This window comes from Lytechinus pictus, chromosome 19, assembly GCF_037042905.1.
Source record: "Lytechinus pictus isolate F3 Inbred chromosome 19, Lp3.0, whole genome shotgun sequence".
NCBI lineage: Eukaryota > Metazoa > Echinodermata > Echinoidea > Temnopleuroida > Toxopneustidae > Lytechinus > Lytechinus pictus.
The window spans coordinates 4,635,126-4,660,031 of record NC_087263.1 but is presented as its reverse complement, the minus strand read 5'-3'; the positions used below and the strand labels follow the sequence as shown (position 1 = coordinate 4,660,031).

General features: G+C 36.3%; 2 protein-coding genes across 4 annotated transcripts; both read right to left on the bottom strand.

Annotated features, from left to right (window-relative positions):
- Nucleotides 1-1,579: 1,579 nt before the first annotated feature.
- Nucleotides 1,580-9,080, bottom strand: LOC129279465 (uncharacterized). Its single transcript, XM_064113750.1, has 2 exons — nt 8,020-9,080; nt 1,580-7,370 (listed from the first exon to the last, which is right to left on the bottom strand). The coding sequence occupies exons 1-2, from the start codon at nt 8,462-8,464 to the stop codon at nt 3,460-3,462; spliced, it is 4,356 nt and encodes a 1,451-aa protein (XP_063969820.1). The 5' UTR covers nt 8,465-9,080; the 3' UTR covers nt 1,580-3,459.
- Nucleotides 9,081-10,113: 1,033 nt separating this feature from the next.
- On the bottom strand, nt 10,114-22,106 carry LOC135157580 (uncharacterized). 3 transcript variants are annotated; one of them, XM_064113752.1, is made up of 2 exons: nt 21,838-22,106; nt 10,114-15,390 (listed from the first exon to the last, which is right to left on the bottom strand). In XM_064113752.1, the coding sequence occupies exon 2, from the start codon at nt 15,360-15,362 to the stop codon at nt 12,903-12,905; it is 2,460 nt and encodes an 819-aa protein (XP_063969822.1). In that variant the 5' UTR covers nt 15,363-15,390; nt 21,838-22,106; the 3' UTR covers nt 10,114-12,902. The 3 variants fall into 3 exon arrangements, with proteins under 3 accessions (XP_063969822.1, XP_063969823.1, XP_063969821.1); XM_064113753.1 differs by having other exon boundaries at nt 21,617-22,038; XM_064113751.1 differs by having other exon boundaries at nt 21,498-22,006.
- Nucleotides 22,107-24,906: the final 2,800 nt, after the last annotated feature.

Here is a 24,906-nt window from a genome sequence, read left to right as displayed (position 1 = left end):
CTATATCAAAATATAGATGCAGCAATCTTTTAAGGAGTAATATAATAGGAAGAGAATAAGCTAGAAACATTCTATACCACTATCATAGACCCGTTCAAGTTTGCAAAAAGGCGGGACCACAACGTTAAGTTTTCAACTTTCCAACTCTTTCTATTTTGGGGTAATAAAGAGAATCCTAGTCCAAACCTGATGTGAGAAAAAGTTATTGTATGACGCCACACTTTTCGGCTTGACACGAAGACGATGTATATTGCATAATCGTCTGCAGGTAGTCGCGTGCGGGGATCAATCGATAAGTTGGGTACATTATGTCCATCGTGTTCACAGAATGGCAAATATGCCATTCTTTGAAGAAAAAAAAAATCCTTGTCTTCATCACCAAAACATAAAAAAGTTAAACTTTAAAGGGGAACATCATGAACAAGTGGTCATAGCGATAAATAAACCCATGCCTAAACCTTGGTTAATCCATTAAAGCTTCATATTTTTGCACAAACCCAAGTAAGCCATTCAGCAATATACCTCTTAAACGTCATCGAGTGCATTCGTGAGTAGGAGTACGAAAAAAAAATCCAGATTTGCATTATCTTTAAAGTAAAATTTGTTTTTGGGGCGTCAAAAGCAGATTTAGTAACTTTAGTATCCTTTTCTCCTCCATTATTCTGCAATTGTTTTGTAAGCGTTATTGCTTTTTTAGTCGTTTGTGATTTTCTTTACTTTCAAGTAATACAACAAAATACATTTATTGATGTGAACGTTACTTTTACATTTCTATTTTAACGTGTATGATCATAAACTATTGCGTAGGTTGAAATCATCACGAAATCTTCGTATTTACACTTTTCTTTCCTCCAAAATGTATTGACAAGAGGGTAACTATGATGTAGTACTGCATAAATGCCAACGATTTGCCTCAGTGTGTTTTTTTTTTATCACTACAGACAGAATCAACTAGCTTCATAAATCTTGAAAGGCGGTCAGTAAGCAATTCAGTATTGATTTTGCTCGCTCTTGTATAGAGATATCAGCAAATACAAAAGTAGAGAAGAAGACCCGAATTACTTCATTGATTCTATTGTCTTCCTTGTCAAAGAAGGGTATGACATCATCTGCCCCTTATTGCACTTGCGGGACTTTTTATTTCCAAACTTTCAAGTTCTGACAGGATGCGATCCTTGTTAGAGGTACAGGGTAACGATATATTTTTCATATTGCCGGTGTTAACTACATCACCATTTTTTCGATCTCGCTTATTGATCGTCAGTAAATTATTTCATTACTTGTTGCCGTCTTTCAATAAAGATACATGCTTGCAGTGATGTTTTCCCATTTTTTATATCTCTCTTCCTTTTCTCTCGTTCATTCCGTCTTCCTTTTCGAAACGCACCTTTGCCCCCCCCCCTTCTCTCTCTCTCTTTCTGTCTTCTGTCAGACTCGCGTGAATCTACTGTTTACATCTGACATCATCCAGGTCTTATCTTTACGTTCTACTATTACCTTCTCTCTAGAATTTTGTTTCCTTTCATAAAAAGTCTCAATTAAACAATTTACACAAAACAAATGTTTTTTTTTTATACTACACTTAAAATGTATTAAGGTGCATCAGTCTTCTTGGCAAGCTATTTTACTTATGATTGTATTTTTTTTTTTTTTTTTTTTGTTAACTAGAACTTCATATTGGATTATCCTTTGCTTCTAATTGTAACCGAAACTCTAACCCAATCCATTTCCACAAGTCAACAAGTTAAAACTCAATCTCAAAACTCTCCTTCGATCATTCTGATATACTGATATTCAAATATATTCTCTTTCCTCTTCTTGTCCATCTCCCTTCACATTCCTTCAGCATTCGCAGTATATTATTCACTTGATCTGCTCTATTTTTCATCAGTACTTTACTCATAATAATTTTCATCTTTTTTTTTTCAATTCTCATATCAATCTATACACTGACAAAAATAACTAAGTCAGACACGTCATATCGGGTATGTAAATTTATTATATTTTCATCACACCATAATTACATGAACAAAATAATATATACATATTGATAGATGGAACACAAATAACATATATTTATACATAGTTGAGCTACACATATCATTACTACACAATTACTGTAATGTCGAAAAATAATTTATCATAATTGAAATTATTCATTACAATCTTCATAAAAATCATACAAATCAATAAATATGGATATTTCAAATAAAGTACATTATAACATAAGTGAGAACATTAAAAGATAGTGGGAGCATTACAGAAAAGGTTACAAAGAACTTATAGATTAGTGATCTTGAAATTCTGCAATTTATACACGACTTAGAATAAATGAATGTACAATAAAATTTAAAAAAAAAATGATAATCGTACCTTCTGAAAATATAGTTCATGACTTTATCATATGTACAATTGTCTAAAGTATCAAAACAGGATAGCATAATTAAATTAAAGTGAAAACCTAACTTAATTTCTTTTTTGTTAATGTTTAACTTTGGAGAAGAGAAGTAAAAACGATAATACACGTTCAATTGAAGCAATCAATTTGAATCACACAAAAGAGGATGGTATAATTACTATCACTCTACTGCATTTCATATGTATTCATAAAGGTGTAAAACTAATAGGTCTTTATTTACAACATTTCATATTTCGTGTGGAATAATATGTGTTTATACGTATGTTGCATAATGTATATACAAGAATAGCATGTACATCAATGATGAATTCACCGTTCTGATTTTCAATGAACATGTTCTTGGTAACATCCCCAAATATATAACATATCTTTTCAACAAACATTTATATTGAATGTAAGTCATTAGCGGATGTTGTTTCATTTACATCCAGAAATCTGTGAAATTTAAAGTCAACTCGGATTGATATACACAAATACAACATTATACTATTATTCAACAACAAAGCACTCGGTTAGGTTTGATATACCAATGAAACATTGTTAAGACCATTCTCTTGTTTCAAGTGGATGAAAGCATATTGTTACAAAGGAGTTTATAATATTTTGTGAAAGTCAATTTTATTATAATAATTGTGAACCAAATATACATTATTGAAAGCAGATTTTGACTGCAAAGTGTGCAACATTTCGTAAAAGTAACTTTTACTCCAGCAATTGTGAATGTATTTTGTTGAAAAGAGTTGTAAAACAAAAGTTACTCCAAAGAGTTTTTAAATATATCACAAACACCAATAAACATGATAAAATCTTGATTTGTACACCATTACATTTACGTAATTCCGATCAATATGCTTGAAAATCCACAGAATAAATCTCAACTCACATGGTATACAAATAGTTTACCGATAGAAAATTATTTCGCATGTCATTTTCCAAAATGTATGAAACGGACCCAGATAAATCACAGCTAACTTTAAATTCAATGCATTGGAGAAAGAATTTTATGATAAAAAGTTTGGACGGAATGAGAATTGCAAAAGTTAGATATCTAAGTAGGTAGTGGATACATTATCCCCCAATACTTTTCTTTTTGGATAGAAATAGGTGAATGCATTTTTTATTTGTGAGTAGGTGGAGATTCCGTTTTGGACAACGCGAAAACCTTTGTTTACACCACTCCCAGCAACTTGTGAGCGAAGAACGTTCAAGTACACATCTTTTGTTATATTGTTTTGCTTTTTATTAACACCCTTACAGCTGAACTTGTCAGTAGCACCAAAGCAGTAATAAGTTTTACTGCAGAGGGCTATGATTCCATCGCCTTCCCACTCTACTTTGAACAACCCAGGAGTTCTCTTATCATATCTAGCATTCTCCTGGGTATCATTTCGAGGGAACCAGTTGGCTTTGTCTTTTTCGTACCTTTCCCTCATACATGGTTTGATTATGTCATCGAAAGAATCGGATGAAATGGCAATGTACGCAGAATCTGTGTCCATCTCACACATTTGAAAATCAGATGGGTCAACATATTGTAGAAGAAAGTCAAAATAGAACTGTAGCATGCGCAGTTTGGCCAACTGGTATACAGCATGACCAATCTGAACTGGTAGGTCCATATTGATCTTTCGTTTAGCCATATCAACTTCATAGCAATTGTCTGATATGGGGTTTAGATCCCGGAAAAGCGTATTGTTCACATGCTTCTGGGCTTTAGCCTCGTCACAAACATTGACGTTTCTATGTCTTTCCTTGTTTGTGATTGTTTTCCCATAAGACGAGTTGCCTATCAACTTCATGGTGTCGGCAATAATACTCTTCGAGGGATCAACATCACCTTTGCGTCGAGCGTTAGAAACGCTTTCACCGAAGTGCTTGAAGCAGGCAACTGGTTTGTACTCAATGAATTGGTGAATCCTGGTGACCACCAATCCATGGCTGAGATACCATCTTAGCAGAGGTGTGTAGAGCAGGATGTTCCTACCAAACATACTACTGATCAGACTACGCCTTGGAGTTTTCAAGATATCATGTTCCTTGGCGTAGGATCCCATCACATCTCCGATGTCTTCTCTTGATATATCCACATTCTTGAAAATAGGACACATTTCAGAGAAGTATTCCCTGAGATGATCAGGGACATGGATATCACACTGCACAAACCCAAACAGAGCACCATGATGAATAGCAGAGAGAAGACTATCTTGGGTTAGCCCTTGACGGTATTTAGGAGGGGGAAAAGTCTTTGTAAGAAATGCACTGAGCTTTGGATCAGTTTTGCGCATCTCTTTGTATTGGCATTCCCAGATAGAAATGTATTCATAACCCAAACCTTCTACATACTCTTGTTTCTCTTGCGTCTTTTTCAGTAAATCTGTCATGGACTTTCCAAGCTTGGTATTGTTGGTCTGGCCTTTGTTGAGATGGCATGAATGTCCATGGAAGTAACATCCATGGAATTCAAATACCTGTTTAGTTTGGGCGCAAAAGCCATCGACAGGGAGTTGAAGAGGACCGATTCTCTTTTCTGAATGATTTCCGGCATGCCGAATGGGAATCTGTCGAGAGAAACTTTGGTATTGCAGCCATTCTTGAGCGATTGGATGCCTATTTTCAGGCTTGAAATCATTCTCTGCCCTTCGTCTAACATAGTGTCCTGTAGGCATCTTTTGCATTATTGCATGCAGGTACAAGGCATTTGCATCGAAACCAATTATTTTTTTACATGGCTTGCCGCCACGAATCGTTGTTACACCACGTTCATGGTACCTATGAAATATAATCGATGGACCTCCTACCAGATTATCACGGAAAGTATAATAAAGATCCTTGTCTTTCTCAGAGATAACACTGAAATGTGCATCTGGACTACACTTCATGAGATATTTCATGGTGAGCCCAGGAACCGAAATGCCATCTTTGAATAGATCAATTTTTAGATTCTTGTAAAAATCACGCATTTTCTCAACCGCCTCAATAAAAGGAGTAACATCGAGGTTATTGTACCAAATTAAATAATCTCTGAGACATGTCATATTATTTTCTTTCCAGATTCGCTTACAGTATTCATATTGGTCTTGTGAAAAAGAAGTATGATTAAGATTGTTGCTGAAAGCTTCAATTGGGGGGAGTTCAGGTTCATTAAGCTTTTCAAGGCAATCTACCCACCCATGAGGAAAGAAACCTTTCCTTTGCTCGCAGTCATATGCTTTAAGAAAGGCGGCGTATGAAAAGCCAGGGGCAAGAAAATTTGAAATATCTAGAAACTGAAGGTGTTGCGATTTCAGAGCCATATGATTGTGATTCCGCTTGATGACGTAATCAACAGAGTCAAACTGTAGAAGTGAAGGATAGAGATACTGTTTAATGGCATTGATATCATACCTCCCGGAATTGAACCCAACAACAGGGAGTTCTGTGATGTGGTTCATGAAACGCTCCTTTAATCTCTGAAGATGTGTAGCTTTGTGAGGTGTTTCATTGTTTGCCTTTTGCCACCTCTCGAATTCTTGTATTTTTTCATCTAGCTTTTCAATCACATCCTCGTAAGAAGACTCTAGAAGAGAGAAGGAGTGCTTACTTACCTCCAGGAGATACAATATCGAATCATCGATTAATTTCTGACAGTCTCCATCAGACACTTGACAGTATGGTTCTCTATACCCAGGAACATTAGAATTAATGCTCATGCTCATTGGGATGTGGCGTGATGTAAACATTAGTTTGTCAGTTGGAGTAACATTGGAATCTATTTTATTTTCTATCTTCTCTAAATACGATTCCATGTCGAATGTAGCAAAGAATGGAAAATAACGCCTTTCTTCTTCGACATAGATACCTTCATCAGCCAGTTCTTCCCATATTGTCAAAGGATTGTGAAATGTAGCCCTTCCTGTGGGGAAAATATGCTTGGTGGCTGTTGAGGTACATATTTTCTCATGTCGATGAAGCGATTTGCGAGTTTTCCAAAGTTTGTCACATGTGCGACATTGATAGTTTTGGCAATACAATTCAATATCTGAAATAAAACTGAAATGGGTTTCATATAGGTTAACATACATAGTATCTGGAAATTTGTCTAGTCCTCGCCGAACAAGTTTGGCAGCAACAGTCACATTATCTTTGTCTACTAGTTCATTTATATGATATATGTTGCTGTCATCTCCACTACATTCAATAGGATTTAAAGCATATACAGATATATTTATCTTAAAGAATTCTTCGACTTTATCCAACTTGCCAAGTTCAACCCCTTGGAAATCGGAGACCGAAGCTTCTGGCAAATATTGTTTCAGCATTTTTTTACTCATGGTTTCAAGAGCTTGAGAATTTACTCCTTGAAAAAGTGCTAAACATCTGAAAAGACAAAGGTTATCATTGTACATTCGACCGTCTCTACGACTCTTAACCAGAGATACGATAGCTCGATTATTCTGTATGTAATCCGGGAGCTCTAGCCCTTGGCCAATGGGATGGTCACCAATACGGAACACATAAAATGTAACATTTGTGATATGCTGAACCACCCATTTAGAGTTTGGGCGAAGGGTTCGAGCATATTCAAGGACATCTTCTTTGATGAATGTGTCCAGAAAATTATGAAAGGTAGATTGGTTAGTAATAAGGACAGGTTCTTTTAAAACTTTAGTGTTTCTACTAGCGTAATAATATCGACATTCATTTGTTTCATTATTACACAAAATGAAACCATATGATGCATTTATCTTGAAAGCTGTAGATTGATCCTCAAACACCTTCTGAGCTTTCTCTATCAGGATATCGTTGTTCAGGTCTGGAAGATGGTAGTTGTAGAACCGATGAACCCTTCCAAACGACTGTCTGTCTCTGATATTCAGCCAGTGTTCGCTGTAAACTTGAGCGGCACAACTTTCAGGATCGATGTCAGAAGGGAGGTTTACCGTTAGTGCTAGGTCGGGTTGTTGACGGCGTCCTGAGTAAAGATATAATATTGAGATGTAAGAGAGAATGGTCACAATAATTTGAGTAGAGTCATAGTATTTATGCGTGGATAACTTTTGTTTAAAATGTCCCCCTCCCCCCTTTCATTTCAAATATTTCTTTATTAACATTAAACTGTTCCCAATCATGTGACAGATGTTTTTAACTCAGTATCAAAGTTACCTTGGTTTCATAATTAATTCTGTCTGAAGTTTTGGTAGAGAGCCAGTAATGTGAACTATAATCGAGTATCATCCAAAATTACGAAATTATAAGTGTAGTCATTAAATTATATTTTCTTTGTTATCCTATTGCGATCTAGAACAAATCAGATTAAAACATGTTTCAAGTAAGTTTGATGAAAGTTTCAGAGAACCTAGAGGGGATCAAATTTAGGAATGTTATACATGAAGTCAAATCGAGAGGGAGAGAAGAGTAAAATACAAGATCAGTGAAAGCTCTGTTTTTAAACTAATTATGTTATAGTTGAGTCTCAAGGAGAACAAACAAAAACGAATAGAGCATTAATTGATGCAATTTTTTTAATTTTTTTTTTCATGAGAGAAATTTTCTTTCAAGACAATAAAAGTTGAAAAAGTACCAAGCGAAATGGACCTACTATTAACAAAATTTCCACTTACGTTTTGCTGGGTTTAATGATGGTTCATCAGCATCTCGCTTCTTTGGTAACTTTTGATGAACGGTATTATGGTGTGACTTTTCATGTTTCATAAATTTCACACGATTATGAAATATCTGCCCACAAGAATGACAAATATAGGTTTCCTTCAGGCGATGCAATTTCATGTGTTCATCAAGGTCCTTTTGCTCTAGGAACTGCGCTTTACACTTTGAACAAGTTGGTCGATGGTTTTCCTGATCAGAATTTATTGCAGGGGTGTCCTGATGTGTTTTCATATGACGTTTTAAACTATCCGGTCGACTAAAAGCTTTTCCACAGTTATCACAAACATGTAAAATTCTCTGCCCATGATGGAACATTCGATGATGGCGCATCAAATTCCTTTTCACCGTAAACTCTGCACTGCAAAACTCACAGCTAAAGGGAGCAGGGTTGTTCTCCATGATGATTCTAAAACCCACTGAACTCTCAAAAGATCCAAGTGAAAACAAAATGTATTTAGTTTTACTGCTCCACGATTAGAGATCTGTTCTCCACAACTGTCCGAAGGTATAATGAATCTGTTCTGAGGTGCAGGTCGTTTAAATCTCCCGCTCCACTCAGTTGAGTTGGGGTATTTCCTGAAAATTATGTAATACTGTCATGGTTGGGTGGTTTTTATTGGCATGTTCTGACAGGAAATTATACATGTCCACCACTGCAATACATGTGCATGTACAAGTTCTTTACTCTGTTTCACTCAACACAGTAAAACCAGCTATATAATAAACAGGTATAGTAGTTATCCTATAGGAATGCAATGATGATAGTTAATCATGTTAATACTGTTTGGTTAGAACCGAAGGTGTAGGCTCATGGTACAAAAAGGTATCATTATAAAAAGAACGACACAAAGATTATTTTAAAAAATATATACAATAAGCGAGATCGAAAATACATATACTTTAAATGAAAATGGTGATGTAGTTAACACCGGCAATATGAAAAATATATCGTTACCCTGTACCTCTAACAAGGATCGCATCCTGTCAGAACTTGAAAGTTTGGAAATAAAAAGTCCCGCAAGTGCAATAAGGGGCAGATGATGTCATACCCTTCTTTGACAAGGAAGACAATAGAATCAATGAAGTAATTCGGGTCTTCTTCTCTACTTTTGTATTTGCTGATATCTCTATACAAGAGCGAGCAAAATCAATACTGAATTGCTTACTGACCGCCTTTCAAGATTTATGAAGCTAGTTGATTCTGTCTGTAGTGATAAAAAAAAAACACACTGAGGCAAATCGTTGGCATTTATGCAGTACTACATCATAGTTACCCTCTTGTCAATACATTTTGGAGGAAAGAAAAGTGTAAATACGAAGATTTCGTGATGATTTCAACCTACGCAATAGTTTATGATCATACACGTTAAAATAGAAATGTAAAAGTAACGTTCACATCAATAAATGTATTTTGTTGTATTACTTGAAAGTAAAGAAAATCACAAACGACTAAAAAAGCAATAACGCTTACAAAACAATTGCAGAATAATGGAGGAGAAAAGGATACTAAAGTTACTAAATCTGCTTTTGACGCCCCAAAAACAAATTTTACTTTAAAGATAATGCAAATCTGGATTTTTTTTTCGTACTCCTACTCACGAATGCACTCGATGACGTTTAAGAGGTATATTGCTGAATGGCTTACTTGGGTTTGTGCAAAAATATGAAGCTTTAATGGATTAACCAAGGTTTAGGCATGGGTTTATTTATCGCTATGACCACTTGTTCATGATGTTCCCCTTTAAAGTTTAACTTTTTTATGTTTTGGTGATGAAGACAAGGATTTTTTTTTTCTTCAAAGAATGGCATATTTGCCATTCTGTGAACACGATGGACATAATGTACCCAACTTATCGATTGATCCCCGCACGCGACTACCTGCAGACGATTATGCAATATACATCGTCTTCGTGTCAAGCCGAAAAGTGTGGCGTCATACAATAACTTTTTCTCACATCAGGTTTGGACTAGGATTCTCTTTATTACCCCAAAATAGAAAGAGTTGGAAAGTTGAAAACTTAACGTTGTGGTCCCGCCTTTTTGCAAACTTGAACGGGTCTATGATAGTGGTATAGAATGTTTCTAGCTTATTCTCTTCCTATTATATTACTCCTTAAAAGATTGCTGCATCTATATTTTGATATAGAAGAGTAAAAAAGCCTTGATATTCTGATCAAAGCATAGTCCCATTGTTATATCGATAGAATGTTCGAGACTGAGGTGTTTCATTTTTACAAAACGGTGAAAGCTCATCTCTGCAGTAGATGTGTAAATAGGACTCATTACATTTTTTTTCACCAACACCATGATTCATTTGTTATTCGGGGTGCCTCACTGTTAGGCATCCTCTTTTTTTCTTTTCAAGAACTATCGGAACATTATCTTGTTGCGTTTCCTTTGATTTCGATGTCTGGATGATAGGAACAATTGAACCATTTGAATAACATCGTGAATCTTTTGTAAATAGAATGCGATTGGGATAGAAACAGATTGAATAATGTATTTTTTGCTTCGACAATATGAACAAAATGAACAAACTGAACAAATTGAACAAACATTTTATTTTACTACCATATATTTTTCTTTAACATTTTATAGATGCTAATTGCATCCTATGTTCATTTCACACGAATTAGTTTTACAAGGCGATAGGTTTAAGTAACCTTTTTTCAGTATGGATTGACGAGAAATCATTCATTTTGAAGAAATTAAAATGAAAGAGATGGATGATTGAAACAAAATGGTTAATTTGAATAATAGCGTGGATTTCTTGTAAGTAGAATTCGATTGGAATAGGCTTTTTGATGTAAATAATGTATTTGTGCTACAAATATTGAACAAAGTGAATTGAACGATATGGATAAAATGAACAAACTGAACAAATTAAACAAATTGGACATTGTTGCGTCTCCTTTGATTTCGGTCCAAGGGGTGAAATACTCTTATCTTTTACGGATATTTGCATTCATGGGGACCATAAACTCAACGTTGTATCTTGTTTTCATGGTTGTTGCGGATACTTATTACTCGATAAATATTCAACGATCAATATTCGGACAGTCGCGATGTCACCTTGCCAAAATTAAAACCAAAAGAAATAATGAAACGTACTACAATTTACACTATGATATAATGACGTATATAGCAATAGGGTTTCTTCATCTTTAAAAGAAAATGGTTGTAATGATGAAACAAATTATAAAAAGATGAATGATTACTTCGGCCGCGTACTTCAATATTAATATCCAAACTATTTGCAATTTCTCCATTCTTGACACGACAATTAAGGGATTGTATTTCGACAAAGACATGAAACAAAAAGACATTTGCTTTTGAGGATATTTATATATTTATTTAAAACACGGCAAACAAGCACATGATGCTGTGCATAGCCAAAGCAAAGATGCGCATGGATGATTTTTACTAGCTTGTTCTGACAGGAAATCATACACATTACTGCTCACTATAACAACCAACTTCGCAATACATGCATAACCTCCGGGGTAGGGGTATACAGACCCCGGTACTAACATATCTCATCTAGGAATAAATGACAATACTGATGATTTGCAATATTTGGACACGTACTCATAACGTCATCACTGCTCAGATTACGCAATGCACTCTTGGATGGTGCAACGTCGAATTGATTTTGTACAAAATGAGGGCAGAATTGACATGCAATACCGTGTTATGCTCGAATGGTCAAGCGTGCATTGGCTTCATGAGAGGGGAAAATACCCACTTCCCCTACTTCATTGAGAGTATAAAAAGTCGAGATTTAATGCTCAAAATCAACTATGTTCGTATACAACGTTATCTGTTTAGAAAATTCGATGTCACACATTACCCTACCATGTAATATTCAAACTTATGCAATATCGCTACACAAGAATGATCGAGTGGGCATTGACGACATGCTTGAGGGAATACCCAATAATATTTATCGACTGTGCTTGTGGATAATACTGTGTGAACGTACAAAAAAGAGTCCATGTAATATTTTCAAAAGTTGTGCAATATGCCTATCGTCACGCTCGAATGATTATGCGCGCATCGCTCTATGCATGAGGGAAATACCCATTTCCCCCTCCTCATTGTCACCTATCAAATTGACACAGGAAATGACTTCATACATTGCCATGACGATGTCACATCTGTATACAGCTTTTACGTCACAATGACATTTTGCATAGTCATGATGATGTCATATTCGTTTTTAGGTATGACGTCACAATTACATCATGCATAGTCATGATGATGTCATATCCGTAGTTAGGTATGACGTCATTGTGGAGCAACCTTGCTCCACCTGCTCCACCGTGGTGCGAACGGGTACCTATATATACTACTCGCCATGTTTTAAATTTGACAATTCTGTTCTGTTTCTCTACTCGTGAATCTTGTAGCCGCAGATAACTTTTTTTTTCTTACAGAACTTCCTAAACGAAACTTACTAATTGTCCCCAATATAATTTCTTCCTTCATTCGTCTTGAAATGCCGCATTTTTTTAAATTTTCATTACAAAATTCAGACATCCCCCCTGTTATTCTAGACTTCAGAAATTGGTCACATACATATTGTCTTTAAAACAGAAGTGATTAAATGTAAATTGTGTGAGGAAGTTTGGAGCAAATTTCACCATTCCTCGAGAATGCTGCATGCATTCAAGCATGAACTATTATTTCTTTTCAGGAGAACATTTTCTGACAGTGTGTTGTGATTTCGAAAGCAGTCTGCAGCAACAAGCAAACACCGCCATAATGATAGGTCTCCTTTTTGTTTTTGCAATCATGCTGACTTCTTCTTTTATTCATTGGATGAGTAAGTCAACATTCATGTTATTTCGTGTGGCTCATCGCAAAATGAACAAAGTCGGACTACTATATTTTTCTGGCCTTGGATGATGCCCTCTCCGATCTCACTATGCGATTCTCCGGAAAATGATATGCCCTTGGTCGTTTTAATTGTCATTTCTTCAGTTACTTGGGATGCACCACCATCGGTCGTCGATGAGGGTTGCTCATCGGTTTCATCTGGTACGTCAAGACGATCCACCAAGTCGTTCAGGACTTCAAGAACTACAGATGATAACATCGAACCGGTTTTATCCTCATCTAACTCTTCATCTCCTGCTTTAAGGCCAAGTTGATCCTGCGTGTTCGGATCGATATCTGACCCTGAAGCGTTACAGTCCTGTACAGATGCAATGGCCACATCTGGACAATTCATCAAACTGTTGTCTGTCTGGTCTGCCAGCCGATGGTCACTACCCACACCACGATCTCCAAAGACACGAAGTGTTTTCCCCTCTAGTACCTTTCCACTGTTTCCTCTTCCAGGACTAACTGGTTTCTGCTGCTTCCAGAACGAAGTAGACGTCAGGTGAAAGTCGTCTCCCTGCGTCGCTGATCTGGATTCGCTGGTCGATGGATCAGCATTCCTTGATTGTGGAAGTTCATTTGCTGAAAGTGATAAACTGATGGTATTAAGCTTGGATTGACCTTCACTTGTTCCATCCGACACTTTTTGAAAACAAGGATGATCCATTGATGTTGGGACACCAGCGTTTTCGTTTTCAGCTGGACGTTCCCGAGACGAGTTGGTGTCTGGGATGAGACTCGCGATTCCTGATGTGATATCAATAAACCTCCCATTCTGTTTCTTCAATGGTTTTATCTGTTGCCTTGAAACAATCTTGTCAAGATTTGTCTCACCCCTATACAGTTCCTCCAACCTGTTCTCGATGACGTGTACCTTAGTTCTTGCCTGTGTCAGTTCTTCCTTCAATGACTGTTTTTGTTGGTGACCTGGATCTGTTTTCTGTTTGTCAAGTTTCGGCATATCGAAGTAATTCAACTTAACTTTGAGGTCTGATTTCTGTTTCAAAGAGTACAGATAGAGACTTGGGAGTGGCTGGAATTGTTGGAAACCTGTCACAGGTTTGAAATCAGATGGTAGCTCCATCTCTTGGTATGCAGCCTGTGTTATTTGAGGGCGCTGTTGCGACATGTAAGGAAATGATTCATCTACGCGTTCTATAGGCTCCAGCTGTTTATCGGTGACCAGGTCTTTCCCATTGATCTGTAGCTTTCGTATCCAATCCTCAACGTATGGAAGATCTCCTTTCTTATCGGATGTTCTCTCTAGACCAATCAAAGGACACAACCTCCGCCTTCGACTGCCAACTCTACCACGTCTGACCTTGTACAATTTTGTCATTTGGAATTGATGTTCCTCATCAGAATCAGTCTGAACAGTCTTACCAATTTGAGGAAGCGAGACTGCTGTATCTAAAACAGGCCTTCTTTTGCTCCGTTTGCCCACCGGTATGAAAGATTCCGTTTTCCCAGTGAGGTAGCTGCTGTGTGGGTTTCCATAAGCAACCGAAACCTTATGCTTTTTCGAAGAGGTACGAGAGTATTGACTTTGCTTTGATGCTCTGTAAGCTTCCATGGCGAGTACATTATATTCCTCAGTTTCAATCTTATCTTCACGCGGATCTCTTGATCCACCATCTGTTGTCATTTCGGAGGAGACACCAGCTTGAATACCGTGGTTTTCGTCACCCGATTTCTCAAAACGGTTGTTGACATGAATATCAGATCCTGTGTAGTCTCGCGATTGGACGCTAATGTCTAGATCGGTGTTTACAAGAAGTGGAACGGTTGCTTCTTGTTTGATCGTGATGTTTGACTTACCCTCAGGGGAAATTCTGCTCGGCACGAAACAATCAAGGAATGCGATCTTCCCGTCCTCATTATTGTCAGCATTAGTATCCTTTGATATTGGTGTTTGCACTGATCTCGCATCGCCTTCCACTTCTCCCCTTTTATCAGACTGCATCTGTTTATCCCGAATACCAATGTCTGGGGTTTTTCCAGCAAGTCCACGTATTTCTTGAATATCTTCTGACGTCTCGGTGGGGATTTCGATAAACGACCCCTTGTGCCTTCCCTGTCGTCCGCCCTTCGTTGTCGAAGACGAATGTTCTCTGGACGAACCTCGCTCTGTCCTTCGACTCCCACTTCCCCATACTGATCCGCCATTTTGTTTCTGACTTTCGCGCATGAGAGCGATAATGTAGTCATGGGTCGCCGAGTAGTACCATTGCCGTGGGTCGGTGAAGTCAGAGACAATTTGTCGGTGGTTGCGAGCTAGGATGTCGTCTGTTCTGAGCGTCCCCTTGCCGACGGACTCAGAGAGTCGACGTCGCAATGAATACTTCAGGTCCTCTGTGTATCTGTCCATTTTCGATCGCTTCGACGACGCCCTCTCGTGATTTGATCTCGACATTTTCAGACTGTGATGCTCACGGATGAATCTATAATAAAACAAAAAATATATATAATCATGAAAAGTATCAAATACCAATACAAAATGATATATTGAGCATAATTTTATTTCACTGGATGTAGAATCATTCAACACAATTAAAAGGAATTCCAGTAATCCAAGTGCAAAATGCCTGAAAACTATTTTTTAACTCTTAAAAAAATTAACGATATAATCACAACAGCAGATGGGTAATAGTGTAAACAAAATAGGACAAAGATTGATAATTTTTTTTAGAGTTGAAAAATATGTAATCGATTATGGGATTTTAAATGACCTGCATGAGTAATATCCATTAGAAACAGAAACGGACTGCCCTTCCCTTTACCGATAACTTGCAAAATATCTCAACAAGTCATCTCATTCAAGTTTGACCTTTGGAGAACAACATTTTCCTGTTAGGAATATGGTAGATGGTGGTGATTTTATTTTAAACTTGATTGCTAAGAAAGCATGAATGTTTATAAGCAAGCAACCAGAGGACCGACGCGTCGCGACGGCATAAGATTCTCTCCGTTGGATCTGGTAATGATGATTAATGCCTTAGCAAAGGGCACTAGCATACCAAGTGGGGAATGAACCCGAGTCACCGGAATCCGAAACCTCCACGCTACCAACTGAGCTATCGCGTTAGGGTTGCCCGTGAGCAAGGCATTCAATCTACATTGCTCTTTTATCCTGCATTCAAATAAATGAAAATGCTTCACGCATTATTGGTAATTAGGTGTGCATTAAAAAAAAAAGTGCTACTCGTGTTATATTTTGCTTATTGCCTTGACGGAAAATGAACTTGAGATAAAAACATCAAAACAACATTCCTTATTAAGAGTCAGCTATGTTGTTTATACACAAACACTAACCAGCTTGTCAATTTGAGATTTACACAGTCTGGATCACATTTTTCAAACATATAAGACTTTCCCATCAAAAGATTTCAGGGCCATGGGAACGTCTTTTTTTTTTTTACAGGGGGTTCTGATGTGAATTTGACTGCAAAAAAAAAGAGGTTTCGCTACAAAAAGAACGTAATTTTGGTCCCCAGCACTCTCGCTTCCAAGGGCCATGATAGTTCTCCAGTTTCTTTGAAAGTTTTTCCATTGTATTTTTCTTATTCCTCTACTTTCACACAAATTAGTGCATTACCATGGTTGGGTCCCCCTTTTAATTTTGTCTGACACTGAGAAATGCAAACTTGCCATAATAATATTTATTATCTTCAAATAAGATTATTTTTAATCGATGGGGAAATAAATATTCGTATTGTTCAGCCCAGTAAGCAAGGTAATCAGCATTATCTAATAGAATGTTTATGCTTATGCCATTGCTTAGCAACCATTTTGATAACTAAAATCAACAACTGCTGCTGATCACAAAAGAAATTATCAAAATTACTCAGTTAATCTTAGGCATATAACGAAGGTAACATGGTGAAGTGCTCGACTATCAAATAATTCAAAAGCTATGAGATTATTGATCAGTTCATGCCAAAAGGCAATATATCCATTTTGGTGAAAACGAGTGATGATGAAGACAGCTGGCAGCCGTCTGCTTTGAGGAGTTTTTTAAAACATTTTTTTTTTCATTTCTCCTTGTCCATTTTGATGAGTGGAGCCTACGGAGTTTAGCGGAACCACCAATAAAACAAAGTCCGAAGCTTTTGGTCTAGTGAAGATGATGATGATTATTCTCATGATATTTCTCTGTTGGCCTTTTTAATGAATAAATTTATATCATATTTTTAAGTAGGGCCTATATATTTTCTCAAGTTTAAAGGGAATAATCGGAATATTAAATCTTCAAATTAAACTTTCATATCGATGGCTACACTATAAAAACGCTGTTTAAAAATTTAAGCACGTTATTTAAGTACGCATCCAACAACAACTGTTTAAACTTTTTAGATAACTGTTTAAGCATTTTAAACAACTGTTTAAACTTCTTAAAAACAAGTTGTTTAAACAGTTTAAACAATTCCCAAAAAAAAGTTTTAACAATTTGTTGTTAGAGTGACAGGCTTAAACAACATGCTATTTCTTCTTTTTTTATTTTTTTACTGTGTATGCCAAAGCAATGTCCATTTTTTCCAACGAGACAAAATGATTAACCCCCTTTTGGACATAAATAAACTTTTCGATTATTTTGTGCTTATCATTTGAATCGGTGTTGTTAAGGTGCAATTACACTCAATGTGCAAACAAACAGTGAGATAACCATACACGCAATTAAAATGTCTAGTGCCATTCGAACAATTAAAATGTTATGTGGTTATCAAATAGTCGTTATCATGACTTGAATTACACATTGATTATGAACTTAATCTGATAACGTAGTTAATGAAATACTGATTATGCTCTTGTAAAACTTAAGTGACGTAGGATGCAAAGACAATGATTGGAGGGGACAAATTATTTGTCCCCCCCCCCCCCTTCAGAAAAGGGTAGATAATAAGACACATCTGGAGCGGGGGGTGGGTTCACTTCAATTTTTAAGGATACAATTCATAATGTAGCAACAAAATATCTTGCGTTTACACCAGATATTTTGGCAACTTAATTTTGTCCTTTTTTTTTAAATATAGATTTGCATTTACTTATATAGTTAGAAGATTATGAGTACAGTTAGCGAGCCCCCCCCCCCCCCCCCTTCCCCTCGCCTAAAGAAAAGAGAAATTATAATTATAAATGTTTTCAAACGTTACATTTTGGTAAAGTCTGTATTTAGGTTGAAATGCATGGGTATGATCATGTTGGGGCGCAATATTCAGACGGGAAATAAGAACCCTTACACCAAAGTTATGAATTATAGGCCTAAGTCCCTTTATTTAATTCAATACAAAAAACTGATAGGAATTGTTCACGGGAGGGAGCAAAGCGACAGAGCTCTGAATGCGACACTCGTTATATACCCTCAAAGGTCTTATTAAAAATGCATCAATTTGCAGACAAAGTTGCTTGATTTTCTTTCCCTTTTAATGCACTTTACTATTTTTCAAGGTCCCCTCCAAGTGCTGCTTATTTAGATTATGTCTTCTTTGAAATTTTAAATCCCGTTTGAAATTTCCTGTTTAAGTCTGAGTAGCCGGACAATGAGATTCTGAAGGGGATAATAATATTGTTAAAGAGCAAAGCGACCGAGTGGGTTTTGTCATTTTGTAATATTTTTTTATTTGATTTGCCTCCTTCCAAATCTTAAGTATTATTTTCAAGCCCGTAACACCGGGAGACGATCGGCCACAGGTAAACACTTAATGGTCTCAATCAGAGACAGTCAAGATGTTTGGTGTGCAAATACATGGAGTGGAGAACAAAGAGTGGATCTCCGAAGAAGTCAAAGATTTCAGACTGGTCTAGGTGAATATATAGACCTACCCAGCTGCATACCACAATGGTTAAACCATGAGAGGTGTTTGCATTTAAACTGGACAATGTGAATGGCATGATCCTGCAAGAAAAAATACCACCCCGGCAACAGAGGTGTCATGGACTGTAAAGGATAACATTTCTTTTAAAAAAAGTCGCGAGAGAGCGAAAATTGTATTTGTTACAGATTTTAACAAAATGATATTCAGAAAACAGTATAATTTTTACATATTTTTCCTTTTGTACCGTTCTTTTTCTTTTGTTGTTGGTCCGGTGGGACTTCACGCGCTCATAAGCCCCCCCCCCCCCCCCCCTCTAAACACCAGCGCCTGCCTTGTCGTATAGAGCTGAATGTCGTTGGATCGTGCCTCAGAAATTTTGTTCCAATTAATTGACAGAAGTGTGCAACTTACTTACGATATAAGAGGCAATTGAAAACAAAAGTCAGCAATAAAATAGAAGGCAGCGTCATATCCTGGTAAAGTCCCCCACCCCTTCTGAATATGACTGCTCTATAAAATATTATTAGTGAAGTCCAAATATTATGGTTTATATTTGTGCGACATGTCAAATTAATGCAAACTCGCCTTTAGCATTTATCTAAATAATTGGAATATATGTCTATATCCTGTCACCATTCATGAAACAAAGTAAACATAAATTTTACTGTAATTGAATTCATATTTCGTATGTAAAAGAGCACTACTAAGTGGGGAAGGGGTGGTTTATGAATAAATTTTATCACTCAATTCACACTTGAAAGGTTCAACAGACTTAACAAGGAAATTCAATTATTTTACCAATTGATTTTCAACATAAACATGATAAACTGCGTGGATGTTATATGACAATGAATTTATTATGAAGTATAAAACATAAAATATGTCTCTTTGATTCATTACAAAATAATAGTATTGGCATTTTTTTATTTCGCATTGATTGCATTGTTCTATGTAGTAATGATCTTTTCTCCTTGTGAGCAGTTGCATGTTTTCCATTCCCAAACTTAATTGGGTTTTAAAACGATTGAATTAAAGATAAAGTTGATGCAGATATGAGTGGTTGTATATTCATAATAACAATGATGATGATGATAATAGTAATAATCATAATAAACATAATGATAATGATAATGATAATAATAATAATTATTATCAGCATTATTATTATCAGTATTAGTAGTAGTAGTAGTAGTAGTAGTAGTAGTAGTATAGTAGTAGTAGTAATAGTAGTAGTAGTAGTAGTAGTAGTAGTAATAATGATGATAATAATAATAATATTATTAATATCATCATTATTATTATTGTTATTATTACTATTATCATTATAATAATGATAATAGTAATAATAATAATAATATTATTATTATTATTGTTTTTGTTGTTGTAATAACATATAATTACTTTCACAAGGGGCCCTAAGATAAAAAGTGCATTCAAATCAAGAAACGAGAAGAATACGATCAGAGGTTTGAAATTTCATAATTATACAAACATTATCTCAAAATATTGAAGTAGTGTGATTAAATGAACACTGCAAAATCGCAGGTGTTGATTTAACACCAGCCTGGTATCTATATCGGAAAACACCAGAGAAGTGTTATTGAAACACCACCAGTTTAGAATCAATACGATATTGGTTTATCACTAATTGGCGTTGCTTAAATGCCAAATTGGTGTTAGCATAACGCCAAACCGATGCTGTTTCAACACCTAGATGGTGTTGAACGATATTTACCAGGCTGGTGTTTAATTAACACCGGTGTTTTTGCAGTGAGCTTGCTTATAGAATGATTTCGTATCTGTAGTTTGGGTCATATTTCCTTGGGCAACTGTTGAAAATTTATCTTTTTGTTTAGCGGTACAGGAGGGCGACAAATCAAAACGATTAAAATGAAAAAACATTAAGAATTCATTACCATTCTAGCATTAGAGTAGACTTACTGATGAATGGTATAAAGAACTACTGAATAATGAAAAGTTAAAAGTTGTTAAAATTCTAGTTAACACGAGTACGTGCCTAAAAATATTGTTGTATCGGCACGTTTATAAGTTATATCGGATATTATCGTTTTAAAATGCCTAATGTAATGACGCAGTTAAAATTGTATTATTATTTCAAGCTATCAGACATTATCAAGTGAGTTGAATTTACAATTTTGAAAGTGATATAAGGGAGTGTTGCCATGGGCGGAAATCTCAGGGGGGACAGGGGGACACGTACGTAAGGGGGGGGGGGCACAATATCAAAAGTCCGATCTACTATTTATGGTCTTTTATGATGGAAAAAATACATCATTCAAAATGACCTTAAATTTTGGGTGATTTTTTTTTTTTTGCTTGCTTGTCAAATTTATTTTGGGTGATAAGCTATTTCGTTTTTCTTCTTTCTTTTGGCTCGTCAAATTTTCCGGGGAAAAAATCATTGATCCGCCCCTGGTCCCCCCCTACCTTTGGGGAGAGTTTTCCGGCCAAGAGTGTTGCTGATTAAGATTAACATTTGGTTGTTAAGTAACGTGGTGGAATGTTTTATATATATATTTTTAAAGATGTTGAATACCGATATTTTGTCACCAATCCGCTCCCCTTATTTCAGTCACTTTCTCGTATCTGTGTGTTTGCCATTTAAGTTGAAGTGGCCGATACCTTGTTTGTTGTAAATTCTTTCCATTTCTCGAGTACCTTCTAAACCTTTTAAATATTGTGATACCTTCAAAAAAAATAGAGAAATTGCTTACCCAGTGTCGAATATGAAGCAGAATCACATTTCAAACCACAACAAAATATCACGAGGATGAGTTCCTTATTGGACATGCCCTATTTGTAAATATTATGACTCCTATGTCCAGCTCCTTACCAATCTTTCTAAAGAACAGGGCCAGCAGAACTGGCAACTCAGCCTACACGACTTGTATATTGCTTTTTCCAAACTTGCTCACATCCCCTCAAATCGTGGTTTTAATAAAAATCAGCGTACGCGATTCTCATGAATATCCTCGTGTCTCTGCAATAAGCCAAGAGATCAAACCCAACAATTCATTTTCTAAGCAACGACAAAGGAGATTAACATCTACTTACATCAGACTTAATAAACACTCCGATCCATCTGATTTCACGTTCCAAATAGCAAGCCAAAAAATAACATTTAATCTTCTACAAGCGATCTTGAAATTCGAGCAAAGAATTAACTTGGTGGAATCGTACACGGATATTATTCGATATGGCCGCGTTGATGTTTTGTTTGGATAATGTTTCGTGTAGTTAATTGCTTCCCATGTCAATTTCCAAAGACCACAAAAACGAAGGCGTTCTTATTTCTCCAAGCATGCCAAGTGCGCAAAACCGGTGAGCCCTCAGTCACACCCCACGAGACATGCCCAATGATAGGAGTATCGATATGATTTCTATATGATGGCCAAAATGCAATCGTTTGCAGGTTTGGTGTGTAAGTGTGACTGAGGCAATAATGGTATCATTCGTGTAATCAACACGAGACATGAAGGTTCAAAGTTTGTTTAATAGCTAATAGGTTTTTTAATTATATGGCACTCCGACATTAGTCTGCTGTGCAAACCCTTCACTCGAGTAAAGGGTCTGGATTGCAGCCTACTCGTGCCTTAATAAATTGTGTACTTCGAAACAGCAAGTTTTGTACATGTATGTGCTATAGTCTTTGAGTGGAGACACACTTGTTGATCAAAGTTTCAATCAGGGTCTGTGCCTGCAGGTTACTCCGACATCATGTTGTTATCTATATCCTTACACATGGTTCTCTTCATTACTTCTCTTGTTCTTTTCTTGTCTTGTTTTCCATATCTTTCGTCTTAATTATTTAGAATATAAGGCCTATATACACACTAAGATTTTGTTTAACCCTATAAATGAAACACTTGAACCAACCTCCTATAGGGTGTACCCTTGCGCCCTAACTGTGGAAAAAGGTGCAAAATGCACTTTTTTATTATTACTTGCACCCAGGATAATAAAATGATTCAAATTTGAACCTTTATTGCAAGGTTTAACACTGCACCCAATCATGCCTATTAGATATAGGGTGTAATATGCTGCACAGATTCGAGCATAATTGCACCCATTAGTAATGACTAGATAGACGGGCCGTGTCCTTGGATTTTGTTTTTTAATTAAACATTTTATGAGGCAACGGCGGAAATCCAAAGGGGGACATGATTCTTCTCATTACTTTTCTTGTTCTTTGTTCCTTTGGTAATAAAGGTTCAAATTTGAATCATTTTAATATGCACCTGCATTATATGGGTGCGGGGTGCAGCTGCTATACTAATCCCTATATAGGAATCAAATTTGAAACCCTATTTCTTAGTGTTTAGCTTTTAATTTCAAGAATTCACACACAAAAAATCCAAATAGATCTGTTTATACTGTACCCCACATCTTCGGGTAAATCGCACATTTAAATAAAAACAACTAGGGGTCCACTAAAAGGTAAATCTTGTTTAAAAAGAAAAACGGGCGCCCTTAATTATTGTAAACAAGCCATATGTTTTAAATGCATAATGAAGGCCGAAACAATAATAAAACAATAATCAAAATTAATATTTGTATATTAATAAAAATATAATATTATAAAAAAAAATCCTGGCACCTCCGCTGGTTGTTATTTTTCTATGCAATGTTGATCGATGATCACTCGATTTCAGTCGACCTTTTTTTAATGATTTACGTATTTCATTTTTTTAATCGAACCAAGTTACAATATTTAAAGGTTTGTATAGTTTATGTACACATAAAGCACAAATTAGACAGCTTCAGTACAAAATATAGGCCTATCGTGACAAGATGTAACAAAAGAATGTTTGTACATGAGAAATGCCGTTTATCCGTATTCTTGTTACGGAATTGTTGTTGTTTTTGTTCATCTGGTCATTCTCATTTTCTCCAAAGTTTTCAATTTTGGGGTTCTTTTGTTGTATTTTTTTTGCTCATGTTGATATCTCTCTTATCATTCTTATCATTTCTTGTTTTAGTATTATTTTAAGACTTCCTACCTCATATCAATGCCCTCTCCCTCTCCCATTCTCCATATATTTGTAGCCTCCTAGGCACTGGTGACGTCAAACAAATAATAATAATAATAATAATAACAATAGCCCTATATCTTTATATCCTTTTCGTACGTTATCGATCTGTCCGTCCGTATGCATAAAATCATCTACCTCTAGGCTCCACCCTTTCTGGGGCCCGCTGCAGAAAGAGTTGCAATCAATCGTTACTCTAAAAATCATGCGCAATTTGATTTTCAACCATTCAACAGCGCGCATTTGGGACTTGCGATTAATTTTTTGATTTGCGTTTAAATGCAACTCTTTCTGCAACAGACTCCTGTTCCCCTTTTCTATCATGAATAACTGAGAATGTAGTGGCGCACAAATGGGGGAGGGGGGCTTGGAGCACCCCCCAAAAAAAGAGAGAGAGAGAGAGAGAGAGAAAGAAAAGGAAAAATAGAAGGTCGAAATGTAATATTATTCTCTGATTATTATTTTAAAATCTATCACAAAATTTGATATTTATAATAAAAATTTCTAAATTTTTACTCACTCGCTTCGCTCTCTGACAACTTTTTGTCAGACACGCCATGCTCCCCTCAAAATTCTTTGGCTGAGATGTGCTTACAGATACGAAAAAACACCTCCCGTATCCCTTGACGCTAAACAAATAAAGAAACAATTTGGATTGAGGGAATGATTTGAAGGACGTTGTAGGAATCTAACAAAATGTGAGAATAAGCTAGTGCTTTGGGCTATTATTATTAGCAGCCAGTTTTCAATATCTCCTCATTTTAATGACCTACTTAGGATAATCAGATTGAGATAATTATGTGAACATAATAGCTAGAGTAGCTAGGCCCTACTTCTATAAGAACGATCGGAACAGACTGAGGGTTGTGGAATCCTGTGGAATGAGCGTCTTTGCGGTATTGATTATGTTGGCTGCAAAGATGATGTCTATAATACCTATAATAGGAGGGCACTCTCAGTCACAACCCGTCGTGCCCCTCTGTGCATGTGATCTGATTCAGCTCGCGCTTCGCGCTCGCTGTATTGGTTTATAGGCATCACGTGCATTTTCCGGTCTGAATGTAAAAAAAAAAATCAGCTCTCATTATTACCC